The 21,720-nt window shown below is 38.5% G+C and overlaps 2 protein-coding genes and 1 long non-coding RNA gene across 3 annotated transcripts in view; 2 read left to right on the plus strand and 1 right to left on the minus strand.

Moving 5' to 3' along the window:
- The window catches only part of LOC113527196 (uncharacterized), a 57,796-nt gene that overhangs the window by 17,571 nt on the left and 18,505 nt on the right, over positions 1–21,720 (minus strand). The window lies entirely within an intron of this gene.
- st6galnac (ST6 (alpha-N-acetyl-neuraminyl-2,3-beta-galactosyl-1,3)-N-acetylgalactosaminide alpha-2,6-sialyltransferase) lies at positions 1,987–14,103 on the plus strand. The gene is made up of 10 exons (XM_026914769.3): positions 1,987–2,137; positions 3,911–4,151; positions 5,663–5,936; positions 7,271–7,436; positions 7,761–7,935; positions 8,472–8,610; positions 8,990–9,093; positions 9,206–9,289; positions 9,796–9,895; positions 10,211–14,103. Exons 2-10 carry the CDS (start codon positions 4,048–4,050, stop codon positions 10,379–10,381), a joined length of 1,317 nt encoding a protein of 438 aa, XP_026770570.1. The 5' UTR covers positions 1,987–2,137; positions 3,911–4,047; the 3' UTR covers positions 10,382–14,103.
- aatkb (apoptosis-associated tyrosine kinase b) overlaps positions 20,599–21,720 on the plus strand; it is a 48,182-nt gene continuing 47,060 nt past the window's right edge. The window contains exon 1 of the mRNA XM_026914762.3: positions 20,599–21,389. Coding sequence (XP_026770563.2) covers positions 21,299–21,389 — 91 coding nt within the window. The 5' untranslated portion in view covers positions 20,599–21,298. The remainder of the gene's footprint in view (positions 21,390–21,720) is intronic.

The following is a 21,720-nucleotide window of genomic DNA, read 5'->3' on the forward strand; positions in this document are numbered from 1 at the left end:
GGGGGCCATTCAATGGTATCAATTCCTTCATCCTAGAGGAACTGCCTGCATACTCTCGCCACATGAGGCCGGGCATTGTCGTGCACCAGGAGGAACCCAGGACCCACTGCACCAGCGTAGGGTCTGACAATGGGTCCAAGGATTTCATCCCGATACCTAATGGCAGTCAGGGTGCCATTGTCTAGCCTGTAGAGGTCTGTGTGTCCCTCCATGGATATGCCTCCCCAGACCATCCCTGACCCACCACCAAACCGGTCATGCTGAATGATGTTACAGGCAGCATAACGTTCTCCATGGCTTCTCCAGACCCTTTCACGTCTGTCACATGTGCTCAGGGTGAACCTGCTCTCATCTGTGAAAAGCACAGGGTGCCAGTGGCGGACCTGCCACTTCTGGTGTTCAATGGCAAATGCCAATCGAGCTCCACGGTGCCGGGCAGTGAGCACAGGGCCCACTAGAGGACGTGGGGCCCTCAGGCCACCCTCATGAAGTCTGTTTCTGATTGTTTGGTCAGAGACATTCACACCAGTGGCCTGCTGGAGGTCATTTTGTAGGGCTCTGGCAGTGCTCATCCTGTTCCTCCTTGCACAAAGGAGCAGATACCGGTCCTGCTGATGAGTTAAGGACCTTCTACGGTCCTGTCCAGCTCTCCTAGAGTAACTGCCTGTCTCCTGGAACCTCCTACATGCTCTTGAGACACAGCAAACCTTCTGGCAATGGCACGTATTGATGTGCCATCCTGGAGGAGTGCTGCCAGTAGTCGTCGTCTCATTGTTGCCCATCTAGTGCACCTGTTGTTAATTTCATTAACACCAAAGCAGCTGAAACTGATTAACAACTCCCTCTGCTACTTAACTGACCAGATCAATGTCCCAGGAGTTTAACTGACTTGAAGCTATACTCTGATTAAAAAGTGTTCCTTTAATTTTTTGAGCAGTGTATAAACCCACAATGAAAAAACAAAAACAAATTCCATACTGTATAGCATGGCAGCAAGTGGCATTTCCCAAAAAAAAGCTCTAAAAGCTTTCAAACCTGCAATATTTTATAAAATAATACATCTTTGAAACCATTAACAATTACAATTCAATTACAAATTTACAATTACACCTTTGTAATTACAATTTTCAAGATATGATAAAACCATTTCCACTCAATAACTGGTAAGTTACTTGATCTGAAAGCATACAAATAATTGCAAATGGAAGGATTTTCATTGCAATAGCATTTACAGAGGTGTATTATGATGTTGATAATCGATTATTAGTTTTTACAGTGCTAACATTTTATATTTTATATATATATATATATATATATATATATATATATATATATATATATATATATATTCCCCCCTATACATTTAAAAATAAATCCACTATTTGAAATATAAAAAAAAAAATGCTGCTATTTACATAGCAACTTTGTGGGGAGAGAAGAAAAAAAAAAGAAAAAAAAAAAAAAAAAAAAAAAAAAAAAAGAAAAAAAAATTCATTCCACAAAGAGCCGGTCCATATCTATTGCGAAACATGGCAGCAGGAGAACCATTATGTTTTCTGGTCCTCTGTTTTCTTCCAGTTGGTTATAGAGCAAAGGTGAAGGGAATTTGTGGCTATATCTTTAGCACTGATCATGATAGCTGTCTAGTGTTCAAATATTGTTGCAAAACACAAAAGCATGCTGCCCAGTAAAATATTCCTTGAAACCAGAAAAATAAAGGAGTTTCACTGCAATTCTCAACTGCCCAGGCAGGTTATCTCGTCTGGCACATCGCTTGAAGTGCATTCGATATTTTGCTTCTTTACTACGTGATGTCATCTTTGGTCTTTGCCTTTTTTTTTTTTTTTTTTTTTTTTTAAACTAGAGAGAATTACCAGAGAATTTTTTTTCTTTTCAAGCCCCTCCCTCATTCACTCTTCCCTTTTTCTTGCAAGGGGCAGGATTACCAACGGATGTTGCTCATTTGACACACACAGGCCGCCCCTCTTGTGGCTTTTTTTTTTGTGTGTGTGTGTGTGTGTGTGTGTGTGTGTGTGTGTGTGTGTGTGTGTGAGAGAGAGAGTGTGTGGACCTCACAGTGCAAGTTGGATTGCTTTTCTGTCTACTAGGCTGTGTCTGACAGGAATTTCATCTCTAAGTAAGAAAATGACCTTGTTTTCTCTTCTCGTTTTCTCTCAGTCCAACATTTGAACACACTTTGCACTTTTGTGTGTACAATATGCAGCCATCTGCAAATGTTGGGCTCAGACTACGGTGACTTCCTTAAAGGCCTTGTTAACTTCATTCATAATTAGCTTTTCACTGTTTGCTATATTGACCCCAGTTTTATGAAGAGACTTCTATATTTGGACTGTAAATGGTAAAAATGATGACAGATTTGTCATACAACTAGTCCAGATTAGCCATCTGCTAATTTAATCCAACATCTGAAAATAAAGTGACCTCTTTCCTTTTCACAGAGTCTCTTTGTATCTGCATCTAGTTAGAATTTGTAGCACATTATACAAACCTTTTTAGTGTCATAGTTTCTGTGGTAATGGTGAGTAGTTCTACTTCTCATCAAAACGAATACGAACTTGCAGAGGAGTTGAACTAGGATTGACAGAATCATGATCTACATGTAGTACTGTAAAAAGCTAGGCAAAATTGTTTAATTCCCAATTTATGATACGCATTATTTACACTTGAGCACAAAACATTTTTTTGACAATTTTCCTTATTTGTATGCTAACATTTGACAATGTTATAAATGGAAAAAAATGACAATATCACAAGCCTAAATGATTAGTAATCCACTCACTATCATATTCTAGCAGACAGTTAAATGAGAGGATGGTAAAACTTGTTTTATACAACTTTATTAACCCAGACATGATTATGCATATTGTGGCATGTTTTTTTGATGAGTAGCCTTTTAAACCAGCTGGAGAATAATAGCAGTGGAATGCACACAAACAGCAATCCTGATATTGCTGCTTTTCGTGAGTCCTGTGCTGCTAGAAATATGTACAAAGTGCACCAGCATACCACACAATGACTCTCCACTCTCTCATTCCTTCACAATTTTCTAGTGCTAGCATGGTTCATGAGTTCAGTGTGTGATCTGACACACAAACGTTGTAATCAGGCAGCATTTTGTTGTAATTAAATTGTAGTTGCACATATATTTATTGAATATAACATTGTTAAATATGTAATAAATGACAGATCTTTAGTGTCAGAGTTTTGTTTTGTTTTGTTTTTGGAAAGCCATGTTGTCAGAGGCCTTAAAACCTAGAAATCTTCATCTGTCTGATTACTTTTTTGTTTGTACCCTTAGGAAAGAAATTGCTCTTTAATTTACTGAAGTTGCAGAAGTTTAGTGCTAGTGTGCTGAGATTCGAGAATGCAGAGGAACTTGTGTGTCTGTAAAGATGTCATATAGTACAAGTTGTTTCAGGAAGTCTTTCTGTGCACTCCTGCTCTACCAGATAGGTCAGTTCTGCTTCTGACATCCTGTTAATAAAAATAATAATAATAGTAATAATAATAATATTAATATTAATATGTCGCAATAGTGAGGTTTAGTTGTTGTGTTTGTACTTAGGGTTGCGGTTTTTTTTTTGTTTTGTTTGTTTTTACTAGTTGGTATGAAGGAAGTTTCAGTTTACCATAGACCACATTTATTAAGTCTCTTTTGGCTCAGCTCTCACATCTCACCATATTCCAACCAGCTCATCCCTGATATCTGTCTTTGCTCTTCTCTGAAACTGCCATGCTTGCCTTTTAATTAAATAAAATCCACAGAACTTGATCGGGAAGGGAAAAAAAAATAAGGTTGTTCTCTTCATGTTCCTTAATGTAATGCCAAATTACAGAGAAGCAAGCTGGGCATTAACATGCATTCAGAATTTCACCTTCTGTATTGTAGAGCAGCACCTGCTTCCCCGGGTTATCATCACACTAATGAGGAGAAGACAGCACTGCACTTTCCTGCTTCACTCCTCAAAATCCTGATTTGATTGGCTGTTTCACCTGCCCTATGACAGTCCTTGTGACCTTTGCAGGATGATAATTTTGCGGCATCAGAAGAAGCTTGTGTTGTTCTTCCCGGTTTTGTGCTTTGTGGCCTGGTTCTACCTACTGGGCTTGAAGAGTGGTCATCAGAGCAGGTATGGGAAGGTTTCATAATGCGGTCTTGTCAAACAGGCTGATACATGAGGGCAAATGTATATGCTATACCTTACTGCATTGTTCCTTATTCAGTCTATGCTGGCCTGTTATCTATGATAACGTCTCCACAAAAGTACTGGAATGCCAAGGCCAATTCTACCGTTCTTCCTATATACTGAAGATATTTGAGTTTGAGATCAAAAGATGAATACAAGATGATAGATCAGAAATTCAGCTTTCATTTCCTGATATTTACATCTAGAAGTTTTAAACAACTTAGAACATGGCACCTTTTGTTTGAAGTCACCCCCATTTGTGTGATCAAATGATCAAAAATATTAGAAGATGTGCAAGCATTGGGCATAGCCAATACAACAATTTGGAATGTCCTCAAAAAGAACAGCAGCTGCAGCTGATAAACATTGTGAGAGCTGTGAAGATTAACCTCTACCAAAGTGATGGAAAGGCCAAAGTGTGGAGAAAGAAAGGATCTGCTCATGATCCAAAACGGACGAGGTCATCAAACACGTGATGGCTTGGGCTTCCATGGCTGCTTCTGGAACTGGCTCACTAATCTTTATTGATTATGATGGTAGCATGACGGTAGCAGCAGAATGAATTCAGCAGTCTATAGAAACATTCTGTCTACCAATTTACAAAGAAATGCATCCAATCTGATTAGGAGGAACTCATGCAGCAAAACAATGACCCAAAACATACTACCAACACAACAAAGGACTTCATCAGGGAGAAAAAAGTGGAAGGTTTTAGACTGGCCTAGTCAAATCACCAGACCTTAACCCAACTGCGCATACATTTCACCTCCTGAAAGGAGGAAACCCCCAAAACAAACAACTGTAAGAAGCTGCGGTACAAGCCTGGAAAAGCATCACAATAGAAGAATGCAACAGTTTGTTGATGTCAGTGGGTCGCCACCTTGATGCAGTTATTATCAAGTGTTATTTACTTTAAGACTAATTGTTCCTATACTTTTGCTCACCTAAAAATTGGGTGGTCTGACACCAAAGGTGCCATGTTCTAAGCTGTTTAACACATCTATCAAATGTGTTATAAATATCAAGAAATGAAGACTGAAATTCTGATCTGTCATCTCACAGTCATCTTTTGAGCATTCGTCCTACTTGAAAATGTTTGGGAATCATAGGTTTAAAGGGATCGGATGTCTAGTTTATATTCCATCTTGTAGTTCTAGTGCCACAGAAAATCTTAATTGATGTGAAGCACTGGGCAAGGAAACATATTTTAAAATGGCACTATTGTCAGTGGCTTTATTTTCATTAATATAACTTTCACCTGAAAACAAATCTAATATTAAAAAAGTTCATGATATATTAATGCTTCATTAATGTGCCATCAAGTCATATGTAAATATTTTTACACTGTGTCTTCACCATTTGTTGATTACATTTCTCTGACTGCTATGTTTGTACAGAATCTTGAGCTGAAACACCAGACATAGTTACTTTTTTTTTTTTTTTTTACATTTAAGATTACAGGACTCCAAAGGATACATGAACTACTTTTTTTCTTGGCATGATCTGTGGTCTCTCAACCCTCTCTTTAATATGGGAAATAAAAAAGGACAGATAAAAGACCGACTTACAAACTCCAATGACAGAGTAGTGGGTGTTCATTCAAATGCAACCAAAAAAACTTGGATCGAAATGGTGCGCCAACCTGATGATTCTCCAGTGGACCCTTTTAATCCAGAACTAGACTTCTTGGGAGACAAATATGCAATCGATGATTATATGCTACAAACTGTAAGTATTTCAACTTCCATATTATTTAAACCTTGTGTGTGTGCTAGTGTTACAAATGGGTGCACACTGACATCCAAATTTCAAAATGTTGGTTTCTGTTACTTTATGGACAAATTGTATCAGGTGTTTCATTCTGTTCCAAACAATCCTAACATGTGCTACAGTAAGTGTGTGCTCTGTTTATTCTTTAACCACCACAAATTGAAAGATTATTACTAAGTTTTTTTAAACATAAACATACAAAAATGACCTCATGTTTGGAGCTTTCCAATGGTACAAAACAGCTTCAGTCTCAGCCACATGTAGTGCTGTAAAATCTGTTTCATTGCTGGGGAAGCAAGGTACAATATATTGCCAAAGTCTGTGGACCCGCGACCATCACATCCATATGTGGTTCTTCCTCAGACCATTGCCACAAAATTGGAAGCACAAAAATAGAATGTCTTTGTATGCCGTAGCATTACAAAGTTCCCTTCACTGGAACTAAGAAGCCCAAACCTGTTCCAGTTGATAATGCCCATGTACACAAAGTAAGCTCCATGAAGACAAGGTTTGCCAAGTTTGAAGTGGAAGAACTTGAGTGACCTGTACGTCAACCCCACTGAACACCTATGGGATGAACTGGAACACCGACTGCTCCCCAGACCTCCTCACCCAACATCAAAACCCAAAGGAAACCCTTCCTTGAAGAGTGGAGGTTATTATAACAGCATAGGAGGACTAAATCTGGAATGTTCAAAAAACACCTATGGGTGTGATGGTCAGGTGTCCACAAATTTTATGGCCATATAGTGTTTATTATACGTACTTTAATTAGCAGTTTTGTTGTATTATTACCGGGGGTAGCCCTATGTGTATGCAAACTACGAGACTTCTTAGGGCCTTGTAGACAGGGGAAAAATGGCTAATAAGTAACATATACAATGGAGTATATCAGATAAACGATTGAACCAGTATGGCCAAGCAAAGAGAATTTCTTTTCTTGATAAAATCAAACTGATGCTTTGACAGTGCTGCTGGTTACTGGGTGTGAAATATGATTGTGCTGAACTTGTATAACAATTAAGAAAATGACTTGTAATGCATTTTCATATGTTTATATCATGCACATTAAAGCACTTCCCTGTAATTTGTGCTAAAGGCTCTGGAATATTTTCATTGAAAACTTTTCTCAGACAACAGTTATCTTGTTATTAGTACATTACAAGTGGCCTAGTAGAAGAGGTCACAGTCACTAAGACCTGGAACTTAATAGTTAAGCATTTCATCCTGAAATGTGCTTAAAAATGTAGTCAGCTGATGTAACTGAGTGTTTACTTTATTTTGCCTATCAGAGATGTCCTAGCAGCATCCGTAAAAAGGTGTTGCAGACTGACTTTGCTAAGATGTTCTTGTCCAGTGTGCCAGTCCTGCAGTGGGCGAAGCATTTCTCTAAGGCAGAATATGAGCGGTTATCCCACTACCGTGGTGCCCACGGATGGGGTAGTGTCAGTGTTGATGGTGAGTTCCTCTGGTACTACTAGGGTTTGCTATTTATGTGAGAGTAAGAGCAGTGACATGTCGTTGGCCCATTAAGATGATGTTAGCCCTGGAGTGCCAGATTGGACATAGTGTTAGCATGTTGCTGCAGGACACAGGAGCTGAAGCATGACATCTTTTTATTCATGTAGACTGCAGACAGACTTAACCTGTTTCAAATAAAACTGAACCTGTATAAACAGGTAAATGCCTAGGCTTCAAATTGCATATGTACTTCCTTAAACTGAAGCCAAAATGTGTTTAATATAGTAAATATTTATACAAGCGTATCTGATTTATTTCCAGTTTTGAATGAATCTCTGGCCATCTTAAACACTTCTGCAAACCGGCTGATGTTTGACGACTGGGAGAAGAGCAAGAGCCGATCGCAGTGTATCCGCTGTGCTGTGGTTGGAAATGCAGGAATCCTGAATGGGTCAAAGAAAGGCCTGGAGATTGACAAGAACGACTACGTATTCAGGCAAGATGATATTTGTGCTGTCCTTTTCAGGAAAATGCAGTGTCCTGCAGTCCTAAAATTAGACAAACCACAGACCTGACCTCAGCATCACTGTTTATACTCTGATTAATGCTAGCCATTAATAAACCACCTGTTAATTTTTTTTGTTTTTGCTATACACTGAGACATTGATGAATATGAGCTGATAGATCAGAATTCTAGCTTCAGAAGTGTGGCTTTGTGTAATTCTCACTGCATTCAACTGAAGGTTTTAATAAAAAAAAAAAAGAGAGAAAATTTAAGTATGTGCTCAGACACACATAACCCCAAGATAAATTGGACCATATCTTTATCTTAGATGTGTGCACTTGGCTACAGTCATCATTTTCAGTATTATTCATCCCAAAACAGTACAGACTGTTCAAAATGTTTTTTTTAGCTTGGAACCAAAGGCACAAAAGGTTCATAAGTTTAAGTAAAAGAACAACATGCAAAATATTAATGAATGAACAAAATAGAAATGGTGTAACTAATTCCTCTCTCTCTCTCTCCTTCAGGACAAATGGTGCAGTTATTAAAGGCTTTGAGGAGGATGTTGGCTCACGTACCTCTTTCTACACCTTCTCCACGAACACCTTTCGCAACTCTTTGAGAAGTTATGCACGTGTAGGCTATAAAAGTGCTCCACAGAGCAAGGTAAGGGACAGTCCAACTCTTAAGTACTTCATAGAGGCCACCGAGAAGGGCTTTTGAATAATCCAGCTCAGTACTGTTTGAATAAAAAGATCTAAAAACAATATGTAAACAAAAACAGAAGAACATTGTTCTGTTATAAGCTGCTGGTTATTACATAGATAGTTAGATAGTAACTTGGCTAATGCTAACTAACTAACTGGTGAATGTATTGCAAGTCGGTTTTATAAGACTGAGAAATCAATAGCTAGGCTCTATTAACTACAGCTCATAAACAAGAGAACCTAATTGACAAGAGAAAGGAAAATAAAATTTCATTTTTTAAAAACTTTTTTCATGCTCCTTTTAATGTTTTTGCCCCTCTTTCCCTTCACATTTCCAGGAGACCAGGTACATTTTCCTGCCTGATCATGACCGGGACTATATTCTCATGAGAGCTGCATCCTTGCACATACCAATCACGAAAGGCAAAGACCAGAGTTCTAAGTAAATACTGAAGATTTTACAAATTTAATACGATTGTCTTAATATACTTTTCAGGATAAATACAATTTTAGATATATAAGCTGGTAAATAACATCTTTTCTGGTCCTCTTAGGCCTCCCAAATATTTTGGATCTAATGTAACTGTAGAGAAGTTTAAAATGTACCACCCCGACTTCATCCGTTACCTCAGAAACAGGTGAGATCAGCTGTTTAAAGACATTGTTTTTGATGTGGCCTGATACAAGGTGGAGTTATTTTCAACAACAATTTCATTTTCATTTGAGAAAGATTTCATAATTTTAATAAGTTTACTAACTAAGAACATAAAAGCAGAATCTGAATATTACTTAGTGGGCAATACGTTTTGTGTCTTTTGAAATTAGTCATCATTTATAAAATTAGTCATCATTTATATACATTATCATTTACATTATATAACATATATAAATTTAAAGATTTTGTGTGCAGACTCAAAAGTATTAACCACTAAGTAATATTCAGATTCTGCTTTTATGTTCTTATTTAGTAGTGTACTTACTTATATAGTATTAATTTAACACTTGGGCATTCTTGATCTTTCAACTTATCAATTAAATAGGTCCAAAGTATTTCATTAATACATTTAGCCATTAACAGTACAGAAATGTAAATGTTCAGCTGTGTCTGTAGGCTACAGCATCATTTCTCTTTGTCATGCTGTAGGTTTCTGCATTCGGGCAGACTCAAAACCAAACTTAGAAACATCTACAGGCCGTCTACAGGAGCCGTGATGCTGCTGGCCGCGCTTCATACGTGTGACGAGGTAGAAGCGCTTTGCTTTAAATAGATTTAGTTCTTTCAGATTCAGTCTAAACCAAGTGCTGTATTGTCAGCATATTTTTATTTTAGAGATGTTATTAAAGGGAATTGTTATGATGATTACCTCTGCCCAGTCCTATACAAACAAATCCAGGCTCTTTTGATGACCGCTACATTAAACTTTTTAAATGAGTTTTATTAGCTTTGTAATATCAATCAATTCTTTTGTCATTCTTTGAAATGTATTCATTGGTAATTGAAAAAAAAATAGCTTTGGGGAAAACTGATCTTTCTCTTTTGTTTGTTGTAATGCCAAAAGGTGAATGCCTATGGATTTATGACACCAGACTACAAGAACTACTCAGACCATTATTACGACAAAATACATCACCAAGTACATTTCTACGCCAACCATGACCTGCGATTGGAGTTGAATCTGTGGCAGAAGCTGCACAAGGCAGGACTGATAAAGCTCTATATGCGAACATGATCCTAACTCTAACGAACCAAACTGGACTCTATGGCGTCTGATCCCGCTCAGGATTTGAGGATATGCTGCAGATAAAAATCTTGTGACATTTTATTACCTTTGGATTTGGCCTACTTCACCTAAACATAAGGGTAAAGGTAAAGGCAAGATTTATTTAAGATGTATTTATAAACTTTTTAAACTACATGACCTGTAAATCAGTTCAGGTACTGTGAAGTTACAGCTGGTGAAAATGGTGATGACCTTTTAACTGTGTTTAAAGGGCCAAGGTTCCTAAAAACTTGGTGAACATGTGTGACCTGTGTCTGTGACCTGTGTGTGTGTGTGCGTGTGTTAAATGAAGGAAGAACTGTGTGAGTGCGAGTTGTAATTCAGTACCTCAAGTTGAAGAATCACACTGATGAAGATTCTAATATAAAGTTTATACAAGATAATTTATATATTTGTGGAAAATCTTTAATACTTTCATGCCAAGTAGGTAACCTTTTTCAGACAGGGAAAATATTATGAAGGCTATATGTGGATGATAGGGCTATAGACAGAAATAACAGCTGATGAAAATGTCAGAGTATATTTCCTTACACACATGCCAGGAGGTGAAGGGCTTCAACTAAGAGACACTTTTGCTTTTCTTGAGGAAAAAAAAAAAAAAAAGACTCGTTTTAATTGCATTCATTATTAAATAAAGGGACTAGGTTTGTCATGACTTCTGATTGATTCATTTGATTTGAAATAAATAGTTCAAGGTTGTCATATTTGTCACTGGCTTGTAACTCATTCATGTTTAGTGGGCTGGAAGGATTGTTTAATTGTGCAATACCCAGCACATAGTACAGGTGCTTCACACATCTTATGTAATTACATTCACATATAATTGTGGAATTATTGTGTAACAATTATTGTCCTGGAATGAGCACAAGACAGTCTCTATGATTACTGCAGAACTATTGTGTACATATGTACAGTATTCAGGTTAAGCAGCTGTGACTCAAGAGTGAGACTTAAAATGTTTCATGCTTGGGACAGGCACTGAGAGCGCAGTGATGCACGCAACCCCAGTGGCTAGGGTTGGTTTCCTGGCCAGGAATTGAACCCAGGCAGCAGCGGTGACAGCACTGTGGCCAAACCACTAGTCTTCCAGGGACCCATAATACTGTAGCACTGTAAATCTGTAAAAGTTGTGTAGATTGTGCTTTGCTGTCCACTTGTGGCAATTTCATGTAGGTGCACACTTCCCTCCATTCCATGCCAATTTACAGTTGAGAGTGATGAGAGTGACTGAGCTGCAGAGAATTTATGCTTATTTACCAATTGTATTTAATCCAGTTAGCAGTGTAAACAAATATTCCAAGCATGTCATGCCTAGGAGGAGTATGAACCACTGTTCTCTTATTTTTATACAATTTCTGAGAATGTTGTCTTCAAAATTTTCTTGCATCAAATAATGTTGCTCCAAATATTGCTTAATAACAGCTTCCTGGAGTTTAATATCTGGTGGGATGTATTAGAAGCAAGAAGAGAACAAGAAAGGAATATTCTTGTGCTTAATATTCCTTTAAAATTTCCCAATGCATTAAAAAAGTCTTCAAATCAATTGAAATATGAAAATGTCTTGCACAAAATAAACTATAGATAAATGCGCACTTCTGATGCACTAGTAGCAAGGTTCATTTCATTGCAATGTGAGTTGTTCCTTGCCTCTGGCACTCTCATAACTCGTCAAAGAATGGAGGGAGGAACCGTGTACCTTGAGATAGTTGTTCTTTTTCCTCCATGCCAGAGAGGTTAAACTTGTTGAATCATTTAATAATGAAGAGCTAAATCTCTCTGTCTCTCTCTGTCTCTTTGCAAAGCCTCTTCAATGCAAGCCTCTTATCATTCTCAGCATGAGCTCGGCTCTGCTTTTCATGCTTCACAAAAAAGTAAAGAAAAACACACAAAGATATGTCAGAAGAGCCTTCTAAAAGCTGTTGCAGGCATTGAACCTGACTTACAAAACTCTTGAGTTTTGGAAGTTTGGTGGTTCTGAACTTCTTCCCTTTAGGAATGATGAATGCCACTGTCTTCTACAGGACTTTTTCCACTCTAACACAATCTCAGCTCTGGGATTCTAAAGAGACAGGGCTGTGCCTAATCAACTGAATTTCTTAAAGAATTAAGTCTGCACACATTTATCTCTCTTCAGTCATTACTCCAATTTGATTAGCACCACAAATGTTTTGGCTTTAAGTCTTCATCAGTCTGTAGCCATCTTAAATCACGATACCCTTTTTAAAGGCTGCAAGGCATTACATGACATGATTAACCCCAGAGATAACCTTATGCAATAGCAGTTTCCTCAGAAAACACACTCAATTACAACAATGTTACAAGAAAAAAATACACAAGCCAAAAGAAGACACAACAGGTTAGTGGTCCAAGAGCTGTGCTCATATTAACATTATTTTGCCACCTGAACTCCTCTTAATGGCATATGCTATCATACTATCCACAATCTACACATCTGCACAACCACCAGGCTCTGAACACTATGCAACAAAGCCTCAGAGGCTCAGGAACAAGCAGAGGAACATGTTCTTGACACATGTCAGACATGGATACTTCTCTAAAATGTAACAATCATGGATATTTGATCAATCAATAAATTGTCACTTATGCTCAGTAATGCAAACATTACACACACTTCCTTCCACTCATACTTTATTAACAGAAACAGCTGTAGTTAATGGTCACTAATGACTTGTTATTGACTTCTGATTCTGGTTCTCTTTCTATCCTCGTCCTTCTTGATCTCAGTGCTGCTTTTGACACTGTTGATCACACTCTTTTACTTACCCATCTTGGAACTGTCTTTGGTGTCTCAGCGACTGCTTTAAATTGGTTTAGATCTTATCTCTCAGATCGTAGGCAGTTTGTCTCTCTGGGTGGATGCAGGTCAGAAATGGGTTCAGTTTGCTGTGGTGTCCCTCAGGGGTCAATCTTGGGCCCCTTACTTTTTAGCATTTACATTTTTCCTCTTGGTCAGCTCTTAAGATCTGTCTGTCTTAATTATCATGTTTATGCAGACAACATACAGATTTACATTCATTCTAAACTTGGTGATAATGTGGCAGTCACTTTTTCACATTGTATTTCTGAGATAAAAATATGGATGGCTCAAAATCTTAACAGTAATAAGACTGAAGTAATGCTCACTGGCCCTCCTCACCAGTTTCGTAAAGCTGGCTCTTTAAATTTAACTGTGGATGGCTCTGCATTGGAGTTTCAAGTAAAATTCAAAAATCTAGGAGTTATATTTGGTACAAGTCTGTCTTTTGATCCACATGTGCAGAATACTGTCAAAACATCCTTCTTTCATCTCAGAAATATTGCATGATTGCGCTCTGTTATCTTTCTCTGTGACTGAAAAGCCGATCAACACTTTTGTATTTTCTCACATTGATTATTGCGCTCCTGGCTGGGGTCTCTATGTGCAAAATTCAGTCCTTGCACTGGCTCCCTGTCATGTTTTGTGTTGATTTTAAAATACTTATGCTTACAAACAAGGCATTGCATGGTTTGGCTCCCCAGTACTTGGCTGAAATTTTAACCCAATACACCCCAAAACATGATATCCTCTCCTCCAATTCTGGTCTCTTAATTGTCCCTCAGACTCGTTCATGTACTAAGGGGGTTTTGGGCCTTTTCTTCTTCTGCTCCATAACTGTGGAACTCACTACCATCTGATCTTAGAAAAGCCCAGTCTTTTTAGTGTATTTAAATCTTCTCTTAAAACATATTTATTTAGGATTGCTTTTACTTGATTAATTTTAGTTTTTTTGTTATTTCATTATTACTATTATTGTTATGAATAATTGAATTGTATTTTATTAATTGTTTTTTGATAAATGTCTATATATTCTTACGTAAAGCACCTTGAGAGGCCTTTTTAAAAGGTGCTATATAAAATATAGTTTTTTATGATTATTAGAGGACCAAGCACCGAAGGTTATTGTTATTCTGTGTTTTCTTCTTCTTCTTCTTCTTGCTAGGGTGTCTATGGCAACCCACAGAACCGTCTGGTAAAAAGTTGTGAAATATGGCACACTGATTGGGGAGGGTCTAAGGAACATTCTGACTAAATTTGGGCCAAGTGCTGTAAACAGTCTAGCGCCACCATCAGGCCAAATTTGGGCCTAATTTGGAAGTACATTTATGGTCATAACTTTTGAAGCGTGTGTTCAAAATTAAAAAGCTAGACGTTAGTGGATTTCCTGGGTTGAGACGAGTTCAGTGCACCCTATGACGTCAATTTCCTCCTACTTAGATTTTCCACCATCCTGCATATTTTGTCCCATCACCAGGAAATTTGGCACACATCATCTTCAGAGTAAGCCTCACAAAAGTTATCAAACGGATTTTGAATAGTCCAAAGGGTTTGCTCATAATGGGCTGACAAATCTGATGGCGAAGCCACCAAACAGGATGTAAGGCTGTATCTCAGCAACAACTTTATGCACTGACACAAAACTTGGTAGGCATCTTCAGGATCAGACCTGACCTGAGGCTATGCAACAACTTTCGTGATAGAATCACCTACTGGTCAAAAGTTACAATAATAAGCCAAAAATGCTTACATCTAACTGCCATTTTTGCTACTCCTCCTCCAAATTTTGTCCAATCTTCACCACATTTGGCTCACATCATCTTCAGACCTGTCTCAGCAAAAGTTATCAAAGGAATTTTGTTATTCAAACCCGTTCTCCTGTAACACGCTGGCAAATGCAAAAAACACGATGTGAGGGTGTATCTCAGCAATGCATCAACGTATCATCATGAAACTTGCTAAGTATCTTCAGGACCATGCCCTGAATGTACCCAAGAAGATTTGTGACTGTGCCACCTTGTGATCAAGAACTGTAACAACTTTCATTTTTTTTCTTTATATCATTTGAAGAGTTTGTGATAAATTCACAGTTCATTTTTCCTATAATTACCTGGAGTATGCAGAAGTGAATGCACACCAACATGTGAAATTCAAGTGTACTTCCTGTCGACCAACTTGGATTTTGTTAAAAACTGTTTTTTTCAATACTCCTACTACAAATTTTGTCCAATCATCCCCAAATTTGGCAAACATCATCTTCAGAGTAAGCCTCACAAAAATTATCAAAGGAATTTTGAATATTCCAAACGGTTTGTTTGAATCTGATGGTGAAACCACCAAACAGGAATGGAGGCTGTATCTCAGCAACGATTTTGCGCACCGACACAAAACTTGGTAGGCATGTTCAGGACCATGACCTGAGGCTATGCAACAAATTTCTTGCCAACGCCACCTACTGGTCAAAAGTTACAATAACATGTTAAAAAAAAATGCTTATATCTAACTGACATTTTTGCTACTCCTCCTCCAAATTTTGTCCAATCTTCACCATATTTGGCTCACATCATCTTGACACCTATCTAAACAGTGCTGCAGCAATGCCACCCTGCTGCCCATTTCCTCCTACAGTCAGAATTCCACCACTGTCTGTGGTCAAACATCATGAGTGAAACTACAAATCACTCTTGAGTCCCTTTGCCAAAAGTTATGGCTCTGCTTTCCTTTGATTGCTTAGGCAACAATTGTAGCATGTCTGTGAATGTGTGGCTCACTGAGTCTGAGTGCTTGGCCCCCGAAAATGCTGCTTGCAGCTTTTATTATTATTATTATTATTATTATTAATAATAATAATAATAATAATAATAATAATGTTTCATTAGTGTTTTATTGACAGATAGACTTCTTTTAAAAAAAAACACGTTATGATTTACAGTTACTTCAAAATATTGTTTCTAATGGAAGACATGACGGTGCTATGTTTATGAACCTTTACTGTCTCAAGTACCTTTATAACTTTAGGAAGCTGCAGCACACAGCTCCACAGCAGACAGCATGGCTTGGGGTTAGGGTTGCCTGGAGATTACTCTAGAGAGTTAAAGTGCTTAATTGTTTGATCCTGACTAATTATTTGGTGTCAGCACAATTCCCTGTTAACTGCTCCCTGGTGGATGCTTCACTTGGCCTGGCTGAAGACGTTAGATTAGTTGTGCAGTGCACTATTGATATTTATAGCATCACATGTACACACAGGGTCAACTGGGCTGTTTTATTTAAAGGGCAAAAGTATAATTTTTTTTCATTGTTTTAAATATACATTTCTTAATTTTTATTTGTTTGTTATATTTTATACTGTATAACCTCCCTGTATTCAAAAGTTCATTCCAAAGGATAGAGACATTTTAGATACATAATTATTTTGTTCATTTATTTATCTCTATCTGTCCGTCCATCCATCTATCCAGCTACCCAGCCATCTATCTACTATCCATCCGTCTATCCATCCATCTGTCAATCTGTCTGTCAGCCTAAGATTCTATCCATCAGTCAGTCTGTCTGTCTGTCTGTCTGTCTGCGTGCCTATCTGTCTATCCATCCATTTATCTATTCATTCACCATGCATCCATCTGTCCATCTGTCCATTTTACCATCCATCCATCTTTCCATCCATCCATTTATCTATTTATCCACCATCTATCCATCCATCCTGGATATCTCTCCGTGTGTGCGCGCGTGTTAAGGGCATTGAAGCATGAAACATGAGGGTGTTATGTTTGGTTGATAATTTCTAAACTGCGTTCCACAGAACAGAATTTGTGCAGCACTCTTTGACTTTGTGGAAAAAAGTAATTTTCTATGTGCTATTCACAATAATAGCCCTTATTAGTCCAAGGTTTATAGTAGAAACAAGTGCAGACTCAAATGCTGGGATCGATGCATGAACTGTTCTTAACCTAAATGAGAATTCAGTGCCATTATTACCTGACTCCATAACATTTATTTGATGTAAATATCTAACCATGGAGGAATCCAACCAAATTACCTCCAACCAACCCATCTTTTATAATAGAAATGGGCTGAATGAGTCTGGTGAGGTGACTTTTCACTACCAACTATAAATCACATCTAATCCCAGTCACATGAAATGGACCTGCAAAACATAGTTGGGAGTAGTTGGGATGTGTTTGTTCACATTATACTGTCTCTGACTGCACACATGCCTTATGAGGGAGAGCTAATCCTGGCTGCATCAGAGCTCGCTGTGCTATAGAATAAATGTGTTTTCTGAAATATTGAAGCTGTAAAAGAATCATTATTTAGCTAGGTAACAAACATCTGGGCATGTTTATGTTCCCAAATGCAGGTAATGCAACCAAATGCACCAATGTTCTAATGATTTATCCTACCTTATAAAACTGTCCTACTGCAGCATGCAGTTGTGTGTCTTCATAAAACAATACAACTAGTGTTTGGTGCTATTTTACCTACACATCAGAAACTTATCAAAAATTAATTCCATCAGAAATATACAGGTTTTAATAGGTTTAAATGCTTTAATCTTATGATCAGAAAATGCCTTCAGCATTCAAATATATGAAGAAGCACGAATTTATGGTCACGCAAAAATGAAGTGTGCATGCGCAGAAACCCTAGGTCTCAATAGGTTCGACAATTTGTCAGGACACTGGAACTAATACTAAGTGTACTTGGTTTAACAAGTATCATGTGTTAATGAAATATACTATGTGCCAATATCTAGAAGTATTTTGTGGGGATTTTTAATAAAGACATTTCTTGTGCAACCTGCTAGCAGACTCCATGCAAAATTGAAAATAAATGAATCATCTGTGGGTATAGAGGGGGCATTTTCATGTAGTCTAGCTATACTTGGTTAAAATAGTCTCAATCCTGAATCCACTCTGTAGTAAAAGTAATTATTAAAATTAAAGAGTTTTTTAAATAGTCTGTCTTCAGTCCACACATGAAGTGCGACTTCACTTATACAATTGCACATATTCATAGTGAAATATTTTTCACATTTTCTCACTGGCATGTCCAGTTCAATTGTCTGAACTTCCTAAATACATTACTCTCTTGACATGGAAAAAATTCCTGAGTCGTGGACAACTCCCCAAACATGGTAGTGAAATATTAGTGGGTGTTTTGCTGGTACAAGTCTAACAGGTGGAGCAGTGTAGTCCTATTATTCAGTCAGTGTTTTTGTAGATACATTTCAGATGCTGTGAAAATGATAGAGGTAAGGGTGAATATTACAAAAATAAGCAATTAAGAAGGGATTTGCTTTTTCTTCCCAAACTATTTTATTCAGCAAGGGTGTAAGCAGTGCAGATGTCAGCAAAGTCCAAGAATTCCGGCAGTGTAGATCACAGTTTTGTGCAGCAGACCCTGTCCTTTTATTTTCATAAAGGTGAAACTGTGTAAACTGAACTGACATTTGGCATTCGGGATAAATGAAGGTCACTACTCATTTCAGTCCATCTCAATGTGCCACCTGCAGCCATTTAAATGCAAATAGCATGAGAATTGTGTGTGCGTGTGTGTGTATGTGTGAGGAAGCAAGGGGCAGAGAGTGATGGATGGAGCAGAGGGAGAAAGACAGAGAGACACAGGAGAATGGAGTACCCCATCCCCGCTCAAGCCCCTTATGGGGTTTCCACGGCAACTCCAAAAGCGTGACATGGCGAATCATAAGAAACAGAATACTTGACATTTCAGCTCCATCTCTGAATTAATGTCCCACAGGGGGCAAGTGCTGGGCTAATAAAACCTCTGCTGATGATCTCCAGAGATCGATAGGGCTCAGTAGAGATAATACATCATGTGTTTGTGGGATGCATTTGTGACTATTGCTTCGCACCTAGAGCTAAAAAATCTAAATATCTTAATCAGAAAATGGTAATGTTATAATAAATATAGCGTTATGCCAAAGATGTTGCTCACTGGTGCCAACTAGTTAAATGCAATTAAGCTATTCTCTTAATGGCTTTTGCAGGTTACTACAACACTTTAACTTCACATTCCCATGTATTTTTAATATCCAGCCTGCCACATTTTAGCATAAAAGCCATGATGCACTTTAAAAGAGTGAGGCAAGTTGCTGAAAAAAATAAACATTTTACTCAGCATACTCACAAAGAATATTTGAACACTGACATGGAAAAGCAGTCCTCTGTATACTGACAGGATATTGGGAACAGTCAGGTGATGCAGACTTGCAATCGGTAAGCTAGTGCATTCTTATTACATACAGTTAGAGACTATAGCTTATCTTTTTCCATGCATAATTTGTGGCAATACTGTGGTAGAATTGTGAATTCACAGTTCGATTCTGAGTTACTCCTGGGTTACCGTCTGAGATTGGCATGTTCTTCCTCTTGTGTGGGTTTCCTCCCAGTTCTCTGGTTTTCTGCTACTCTCCAGAAGATGAGTTAATGAATGAATGAATGAATGAATGAATGAATGTGTTAATAGGCCATCTAGTCTTTTACCAGTGTCAGCATGGTCAATGATTGTCAATCCGGTGTCTAAAAGCCCAGCAACGCTGCTCCACCTACCACATTCCTCTGGAGGAACCTTTAGAAGTTCTGTGTAGAACTCTGCTACTGAGTGTTTGAGATATGGTTCTCATTAGAACCTTTTTAGGAACCTTAATCATTCATCTTCAGTAACCACTTTATCCTGGTTAGGGTTGTGAAAATAGGTCACACACAAACAATAGGTGCAAGATGAGGGAGAATTCACCCCAGGTGGGATGAATTCACACCAGCCAATCTACCTACTGGCATGTTTTTGGGATAGGAGACTGATTGAAAACCAGAGAACCTGGAGATAGACATGCAAAAAACTCCACGCAGACAGTAACCTGAGCTCAGGATCGAACCGGACCTGTAGCTGTGAGGCAGCAACGCTACCTGCTGCACTACTGTGCCTCCCATTAAGTGTATATAAAATCATATAAACTCATTTATACATTTTTTTTTCAATTAAATGAATTTATCAGACTGATTACACATACATTTGGTATGCTGTATATGTTTAGGTCTCTGTGGTACTGTGAGACTATATGGTTATATGAATCCAGGTGGATCCAAGAGTGCAGGGAAGCAAAATTCCTGTATTATACCACCTCATATTAAAAATACCCAAAGCCTTAAATGACGTGGCTCAGATTCATTATGTGATTAAAGGTTCATATTAACATAATCTAAATAGGTCCTGTCTGTTTAGCGTTCATGTGCATTATTGCGTTGAGCCTCAGACTGAACTGATGTGAAAGAAAACATCCTGCCCTGAATGTTTGCTCTCTGACTTATGCGTATGCGTGTGCGTGCGTGGTGTGTGTGTGTGTGTGTGTGTGTGTGTGAGAAATGTTAGCGTCATTTCTGAGCCTGAAAGCTTCTTCTAGCAGGGTTTGTGGCGCATCGTCCCCTCCCCCATCAGCTTCATTCCAGCGCAAAGCAGCGGCAGAGCAGGATGGAGCTCCATTTCAGCACTGGACAGCTCCATCTTACAGCTTAATTAGCTCCACGAGCTCCATCCAAACGCAACGAACAAAATCGTAAACAGGTCATTTTAACCACATCGTGTGTATATATACACACACACACACACACACTGACCTGGATGTGGTCTGTCCTGCGTTTTGCTCCATGCTCTCTGCACCTTTTCGGATAGAGGCTGCTGTCATTTGCTGATACTTGGCATAGCCTCGGTGGATTGATCCCCTGCCTGTGGTGTTGGAAGGAAATGGTTCAGCGTTTGGTGCAGCGCAAATCCACACATCCAGGCTCATGTGGAGCATCGGGAGGAAAAACCAGCGGCCTGCGGTGATGAGCATTCACACCACGCACTGATGAGTCGCTCCGAGCTGGCGGAAATCGCCCGAGCACATCTGGTCGTTTGTAACCTTCTACCATGTGCGGAGCTACAGCGAGCCTTTTTGCACCAAAGAAGACAGCACTAATTCCCCCAAGACGACTCTAATTTATCTGGGACACATCCGTTTTAATGCAAAACCCAGCAGCATCTTCGGGATGGAGAGGATGCCCGCTGCTCTTGCGCTCCTGATCATGTCCGCGTCGTATTTCAGCCCCGGCTTTGCGCTAAGCTCGCATTTTGATTCAGGTGAGTTATCTTTATTTACGCGGTTTTTTCCTCTCCAACAAAATGCATCATAAGCCCAACATCATGCTGTGACTTGTTCTTAGGGATAACAGCTTTTTTAATGTTGCATCTGTGCAGAAATTAAAATGCGCTTTACGCTGCAGGGAATGCGGTGCTCTTGTTATTGCGGGTTTTGTGATGCTGCTGATAATACAGAATAGTCGAAATGTTCTGCCATCTCCCCCCCTGTCCATTTGGTCAACTGAGAATGAAAGAGAGTGGGAGAGAAAAAAAAAAACATCCTCATCAAAAACAGTCAACGGTTCAGAGCTGTCTTTGGTCACATAATGAA

The sequence above is a fragment of the Pangasianodon hypophthalmus genome, chromosome 12 (assembly GCF_027358585.1).
Source record: "Pangasianodon hypophthalmus isolate fPanHyp1 chromosome 12, fPanHyp1.pri, whole genome shotgun sequence".
NCBI classification, from domain to species: Eukaryota; Metazoa; Chordata; class Actinopteri; order Siluriformes; family Pangasiidae; genus Pangasianodon; species Pangasianodon hypophthalmus.

Bases quoted from the DNA above. Each gene is read 5' to 3' on its own strand.
- st6galnac (XM_026914769.3), top strand. From the start codon at position 4,048: ATGATAATTTTGCGGCATCAGAAGAAGCTTGTGTTGTTCTTCCCGGTT. The intron at 7,936-8,471 runs GCAAGATGATAT...TCTCTCCTTCAG, and splicing joins AAGAACGACTACGTATTCAG to GACAAATGGTGCAGTTATTA. The intron at 9,094-9,205 runs GTAAATACTGAA...TGGTCCTCTTAG, and splicing joins GGCAAAGACCAGAGTTCTAA to GCCTCCCAAATATTTTGGAT.